General features: G+C 48.5%; 1 protein-coding gene across 1 annotated transcript; it reads right to left on the reverse strand.

Annotated features, from left to right (window-relative positions):
- Nucleotides 1-318: 318 nt before the first annotated feature.
- On the reverse strand, nt 319-5,718 carry LOC115622567 (toll-like receptor 7). Its single transcript, XM_030516543.1, has one exon. It carries the CDS (start codon nt 5,286-5,288, stop codon nt 1,044-1,046), a length of 4,245 nt encoding a protein of 1,414 aa, XP_030372403.1. The 5' UTR covers nt 5,289-5,718; the 3' UTR covers nt 319-1,043.
- Between the last annotated feature and the right edge of the window lie 1,904 nt (nt 5,719-7,622).

Consider the following 7,622-nt stretch of genomic DNA (forward strand, 5'->3'; position numbering starts at 1 on the left):
TAAGATTTTCCAAGATTTGCCAAGATTTTCTCGCGAATACATACATATGTATTACCGCCGCCTATTTCAATTTTATGCAAAACATCATAATGCCCATTTTTACAATGTGGAAGGAAATGATGGCATTGAAGGCATTGGTACTATGTATTTGGTATGACATAGAGAGAAGGTTGCTTCGGAGCAATCAGTTTCAAGATCGATTGTGGCCGTAACAAGCAATTCTGAAAAATAGAAAACTTTTCCAATTGTGAAAATGTTGTGCGTCTTGTATGATTTTCCTTCAATGAGTAGGTGTGTAGTAAAATGAACTGCGGTGAATGTTTTATATCGTGTTTTTATTCTCTTGCTGTTTATTCTTGTCTTGTTTTAATATATATATCATAGTGAATTTATTAATTAATTAATTTAATTGGTTTCTATACAATGCAATACATAAATACAATAGTGCGCTAAGTGTTTGCGTGATTTCAATCCACTTTATTTACAAGTTCTTTAAATAAGTAGTATTTGCTTGTGTTGTTACTGAATTACCTTAGGATGATTCAACTTCGAATGCTTGCTTTCTAAATTGCCTGGCTAGAGCTAGAGCTACAGTTATAGTTACAGTTACAGTTAAAGTCGTAATTATTTATTTAATATATCACATTGAATTTGAAAGTGTTTCTGCAACATTTCTAGTTTTTATCGTACTTCAATTACAATTACAATAATAATAATAATAATAATAATATTCATCATCATAATGATTATGCATTGTTAATAATATAGTAAATAAGCCTATATGTTAATACGTGTTTGTGTGTCTGTGACTGTGTATGTGCGTTTGGCTGTGCTACACAACTACGATAAAACGACAATGACAGCGAACACACGTGAACACAAGAGGCGCTCGTGAAATGCCAGCGTAAAGTCTTTTTATGTATGTATTAGTTCTTTGTTTGTTTTTTCTCGGCTCTTGCGTGCGAGTGACCGAGTTAGCAACACAAAGATGGCCGCGCATGCGCAGGAACAGTGCGAATAAGGGTTGCTTGGCATTTAGGGGCTTACACCAAAAAAGCTTGGCCATTGCTGTTTTTATTGGTGGCCTCAGCGGCAGCCGTCGCCGAGGTGCTGTTGCTGTTGTTGTTGGCAGCTGCCTGCGCCGCCGCTCCAGAAGTCGATGCCTGTGGCTGGGACTGCGATTGGGGCGTCTGAGCCACCGCTGCTGCTGTTGACTGTGTGCTGGTGCTGGCCTGGCTTATGCCACTGCCACTGCGCAGATGAACGGGAGCTGCTTGTTGCTGATTGGTAGCAGCACGCCAGTGTGGCTGGGGCTGCAAGAGTCGCTGTTGTTGTGGTTGCTGGCGATAATTGGAGCTAGGTACTAGCAGCTGTGGTTGCTGCTGGTGGTGATGAAGCGGCTGCTGGTGATGATGCATAAAGGTGGCTGCCGAGGCGCCGGTGGGAATCATAGATAGACCCTCGTGCTGCTCGTAGGCGCTGTACTCCGACTCGATGCTGTGGTAGATGTGCTCCGAGGGCGGGCGCATTGGTATGGCATCGATAATCCGGGCTTGGCCAACGCCACGAGTGGGCCGTGGCGAAGGCGTCGCTGTGGTGGCAGACGAATAGTTGGCCTCCATGTCCTCGGTGCAGTAGTAAGCAGGTGGGGGCGGAGCCTGACGGAAGATCATGCCCGGAGAGACCGGCTGCTTGAAGCGCTCGTGGTGGTCCAGCGTGTAGTTGTTTCCACGCGGCGACAGCTCAATTGGTATGGCATAGCGAAGCTTTTCCCAGAAGTAGCGATCACAAGTAAGCAGGCGATTAGATGGCACAGACTTTAAATACGGTGCCAACTCAGCCACTTCCTCGGCCTCGACGGAGACGCTCGTTTCCTCGATGATGACCAATTTTTGGGCTAAGCCACGCAGCGCTTCATGGAAGGCATTGCGAAACTCGATTCGATTCCACTCGGTGGCTAGAAGATTGCGCGTGAGCACTAGTATGATTTTGCGTGAGGCCCGAGCACCCTCTACTATTTGAAGATGACTGGCCTGCGGTGGCAGATCGCGCTGTTGAATGCACAAACGAAAGGGCGGACGACCATGCTCCAGCTCAGCAGCAATGTTGCGGCACACGAATTCATAGTCTTTCTCCGAGTGCAGAATAATAGCGTCGTAGAGCTTTCCAGCGTCCTCAAAGCGCGGCTCGCAGACCCGCACTCCATAGTGGGCAAAGAGCCACATGCGAACGGATTCACGGAAGACGAAGACAATGATCAGTACGACGACCAGGAAAATCAGCACCAGCACGGCAGCTAGCAAGGGCAAGCGGTAGCCAGCAGTTGTGTCATGCGCCGAGATGTTGCTGGCGCTGGCATCGAGCAACTCGGAACAGTCGATGCCATTACCACCGGCCACGTTTGCTAGTAGCTCCAGTTCGCGTTTGACGCCCGCATCCACACAATATATATCCTGCGCATCTCTGATCACAATTGCGTTATCCGAGACGAACTGGGCCAATTCTTGTAGAAACTGGCAGCGACAGGACCAGGCATTGCGACCCATGGTTAGGCCTTGCAGGCTGTTACGGTACTGGAGATTTGCGAGCGTGGCCATCGGCATGAAGCTCAGGCGGTTGTTGTCTAGGCGCAGCACCTTAAGTGAGACCAGAGGCGCAAATGTGATATTGGAGATGTGCGTGAGCAAATTGTTATGAAGGTACAGCTCGCGTAGTAGTGACAGCTGGCGGAACTCATGCCCTTCGAGCGTCTGCAGCTTGTTGTTTCCCAGATGAAGTGTGCGAAGCATACTCAGCTCAGCTAAGCTTCCGTTTTGAAGGGTCATCACATTGGAGGCGTTTAAGTAAAGAGCTCGAAGATTGCGCTTGCCGACAAAAGCTCCGGTTTGGATTACAGGCATGTTGTTGCCGTCCAAGTAGAGATCAGTAACGTCGTTTGGTAGACGTACGGGCAGGTTGAGCCGGTTCTGCTTGCCGCAGTCTACGATGTTCGTGGACCAATTGATGTCGTGGAAGCAAGTACAGTTGTCAGGGCAGATAAGCTCGCATTCACAGTGCTCGTACTCACAGCAGTGGCATGTGGGTGGGCAGTGGGCCTCGTACTTGCAGACAAACTCTCCAGTGGTTAGGCTCGTGAGGGATCGCAGAGGGGCGTTGCGGCTATGCGGCATTAAGCACTCGATGTTGGCCAGGTCGACAATTCGCGGGTGCTGGCGCGTCGTCATGTTATTAATGCGCTGCAACCACTCCATAGAGCAGTCGCATTCGAAGGGATTGCCACCGAGATAGAACTCGGGGACGGGCTTATCGGTCGTAACCGGCGCCACGCGCAGGGCATTCAACGATATTTTTGATAGCACGTTAGCATACAAATCGACGCGAGTCAGACGAGTCTTATCCACAAAGCTATTAGCCTGTATCTGGCTGATGATATTATTGTTTATGAACAGCAACTCAATGGAGTTAGGAACGGACATGGCACCGATTTCCGTGATGCGATTGTGACTTGCATCCAAAGTGGTCACACGAATCTCCTCCTGCAGCTTGTAGTAGTTGCCTAGGGCTTCGATATAGTTGCCGTGAATATCCAGCCACTTGAGGTTGGATGGAATGAAGGCATAATCGAACCACACGAGATGATTCTCAGATAGATTTAGCCAGAGCAACGAAGCCAATGTAGCAAAAATGCCATTGATATCAGTTAAAAAGTTCTTGTCCAGACGAATGGCCTCGATTTCTGTGTTCTTATCGAAGGCACCGCGCTCGATACTCTGAATACGGTTTTTGGCCAAATTCAGAACGCTGAGGCGCGGAAGGTCATTAAACATGCCAACCGTAATGTTGCCAATTCGATTGTCAATTAATCGCAGACCCGTTAGCTGATTGAGATTCCGAAATGTGCCATTCTTGAAGTCCGAGATTTGGTTTTCGCCCAAATCTAACGTCTTCAGCATGCTTAGATCTTGCACAGCGTCAGGCACCTCAGTCAGCTGATTTGAGCTCAGGTCAAGTTCCTTTAAGTCGGAACAGTTCCGAAACGACTGCGGTTCCACAATGCTGATTAAGTTGTTGTTCAACGTGAGCTTAGTAAGCACGAAGAGGCCGTTGAAAATTTTGTTATCCAGTGTATGCAATCGGTTTTCGGCCAGGTTCAGGGTATGCAGATTGTAGAGTGGCAAGAACGCACCCTCCTCAATATGGCCGATCGAGTTGTTGCGCATGTCCAGAATTTGCAGAAAGTACAGCTCCTTGAAAGTTTTAGCACCGATACGGGTAAGCGCATTGTTCGCCAGATTTAGAACAATCAGGCGAATTAGTCCAGCAAAGGTGTTGTTATCAACATGATGACTGGTCAGCTGATTGCCACTGAGGTCCAGAACCAGAAGTTGCTCCAGACGGTGCAGCAGACCCTTGGGCAGATCGTACAGATCATTGCACTGTAGATGCAGCTCACGAAGCTCCTTGTTGCCGGCGAACGCATCCGTGGGCAGCGACTCCAGGTGGTTGTAGGACAAATTGAGTACGCGCAGCGAACTCAGGCCCGCTAGCGAATTGGGTGCCAGGGCAGTGATATTGTTGTGCTGGAGGTTAAGCGTCTGCAGACGCCGCAGCCGCGATGCACCCCAGGCATCTGGTAACGCACGCAACTCATTGTAGGAGACGTCGAGCACTTGAAGTTCTGCTCCTCCGGTAGCCGCACTGTTTGTGTTGGTCAGCGCTGTGCCGCTGCAGAGCTTCTCGGAGAAGCCGAGGTACTCGGCGGAGCGTATGCGATTGGCAGTCAGATTGAGGACCTGCAAGCTAGGCATTGTGCACCACACGCCCTCGGGCAGCTGGCGCACATTATTGTTGCCCAGATGCAGTTCGTTGAGCTCGCGCAGGCCGTGAAATGATTGCGAGTGCAGCTCCAGCGTCTTGCCCGGACCCCACACTGTATTGTGCGTCTCCAACGTCAGGCGCTTGAGTGACATGAGGCCCTCGAAGACATTCGCGGGCACCTTTTGCAGTTTGCATGCGTCCATGCGCAGCTCCGACAGCTTCTGAAGGCGCGCAAAGGCACCCGCGGGTAGCTCGCTGGCGTGCAGAAGCTCCTCACTGCACTGCACCTCCAGGCGGTTGGCCGTCTCAGCCACTTGCAAATCCAGCGGCGCACCCGCGTCCAGTGCTCGCAGATTGCATTTGATGTCCATGGTGGTGCGCACAAACTCCCAGGCGCACTGTGCATGCGCAGCCGCCGTACACAGCGTCACCAGCAACAGCACGCGCAGAATGGTCGTGGATGGGGACATGGTGTTGCTATTCCTTTTTGTGCTTGTTGCTCAAAGTGATTTGTTGTAATTTGTGAAAAAAAACTTTGATTTACTTGCTGATGGCTAGTTGGGCATTTTAGTTTGTTGCGGGTCTCAACACTTTCTCGTTTTCATATTGTGTTTTCTGGTTGCGTTGTTGGCACTTAAGTCACAAATCGCTTTAATAATTTTTTTGGAAAATTTCGTCGAAAATTTTCTCTGTAATGCGCGTGCCCGTAATCCAGGAGTGATGTTTGCGATTGCGTGCACTTAGCGATTTTGTTTGCTATGGAATTATATTTTCATTACACTATGGCTTGTATTTTATTTCAGATTTTGTTGAGCACACGCGTTGAGCTTAGAATAAAAACTGGTGCTGTCGTCGTCGGTCGGTCACGTTTTCTGTGTTGCTAACAAAATACTGTGTGTTTAGCTTGCGGAAGAGCTCGTTTTCAATAACATGTTTACCGCTCCGCGTTTCAACTCAAACTGATTGCTAAAGTTGCTCGCTGCGACTCCGTTGGCTCGTTGAAAATATTTTCAAACTCGTACAAACGACGACGACGGCAACAGCAACGGCAACGATGGCAGAGCAGCATGAAAGGCAGTCAAAAGCAGGCAGGCAGGCAGACAGACACACGTTAGTGTGTGTGTCTGTGAGCGTACTCTTTCAATGCACTCGCATAGACACACTCACGTACTTACATGTACACATGCACACATCGGTGCTCACGCTGCGCTCTCACTATGCCACTGTTGCTCTTTGTGTGCTCCTACATACACAGGCACACACACGGACACATCTATAGAATGCATGTGCATATCCCGTTCTACTGCACATACGAAAAACATGCACTTAGTTACTCTCGCTCGCACACATGTGAGCCTGTGTTGGTTTTGAGTGCACCCTCGCTCTCGCCAAAAGTAGGGGAAATGTCACACACATGCAGAGTACAAACAGGCAGAGGCAGGCAGAGAGTTTTCAAACCGGCCGGCCGCAGTCAACAGGCTGACTAGCACCGCCGCAGTTCCATCTCCCGCCAGCGACCCATTAGCCGCAGCACAGCTTGGCAATGCACCAGTTCAATAGCGGATAGCGGGCGTGTGTGCTGGCTGGCTGGCTGGAATGGCATGTGGCGGCTCTAGCTATGCACATATATCGTCTTGGCACGCCAACAAGGGTCAGTAACTGCCACTGCTGTGTTTAGTTGTCGTTAAACGCGTAATCTATTGTATGCTAGAATGTTAAATATATTTTACCAATATTTGCACTCAAACATTTCTTGTGCATCCTAAGCCACGAGCATGTTGAGACAGGCACACACACACCAATTCTGTACAACAATTTATTTAACTTTTTAAATAAGTACATAACTCCCAAAAGCGTAGAACTTAAGGAATTATTTGATTCGAAAAGTGTTCTTGATAATAATTACATACAAGTATAGTATTTAGGGTGTTGCTGCACGTGGAATGGACTTGCATTGCATTGCGGCACTTTGGCGAATTACTAAAAACTAGGCAGAGCCGGACTCTGACGGGTGGGTGGTCATAAGTTCCTGCTCTGGTAAGCTGCCTAAAAATTGGGAAACTCGCACTAAAATGCTTAAATTGCTGCCGTTTGTGAACAGCTTGTGTCTAGTTTTGGCTTTTCATGGGCTCCAACTAAGTTACTGCATGCTACGAGCATAAATGTTGCATGCCAAGACTGTGCGCAGCACTAGCATTTAACGAGCTGCGGCAGCAGTAGCAGAAAAAATACAGTTTGAATGCTATTATAATGCCATTTTTAATGCCGCCTGCGCTGCTTGCCTCTTCTTATAAGCCCCACTCTTTTGCTCTGCTCTGCTCTTCTTTCTTTTTTGTTTCCCCGCTCCAGTATTTGTATTTTATTTTAGTTACTGGCTATTAAACATCGCTTGGGGCTCTTTTGCTCAAAATACTTACGACTATAAATGTACAAATGAACGTATGGAATGTGTGTGCATTGTGCTGTTATTTTATGATTATTATGTTTCTTGGAGTGTGCGTGTTTGAGGAATCTCCCCAAAAACCACCTGTCGCTGAACTGCTGCTCCTGTACTGCCCCTCTGCCGCTGCCGCTGTCGCAGTTCGCTGCGTATATGTTTTTCGGCTGTCGACTTATGCCACTTAAAATTACATTATAAAGTTCGAGCAACAGAACCACCCCTCCACCCAATCACCCGCCCACTCGTCCTTCAGTTCGTTACCCGTGCAAACTTTGCTCGGCTTTGGCGGCATTACGAGCTGTGGTTGTAGTTGTAGCATCGTTGCCATTGCCGTTACCGTTACCGTTGCCTTCTCCTTCGCCTT

Source organism: Scaptodrosophila lebanonensis, unplaced genomic scaffold (assembly GCF_003285725.1).
Source record: "Scaptodrosophila lebanonensis strain 11010-0011.00,11010-0021.00 unplaced genomic scaffold, SlebRS2 tig00000001-arrow-pilon, whole genome shotgun sequence".
NCBI classification, from domain to species: domain Eukaryota; kingdom Metazoa; phylum Arthropoda; class Insecta; order Diptera; family Drosophilidae; genus Scaptodrosophila; species Scaptodrosophila lebanonensis.

Excerpts from the sequence above, each read along its gene's own strand:
- LOC115622567 (XM_030516543.1), bottom strand. The coding sequence starts at position 5,288 with ATGTCCCCATCCACGACCATTCTGCGCGTGCTGTTGCTGGTGACGCTG.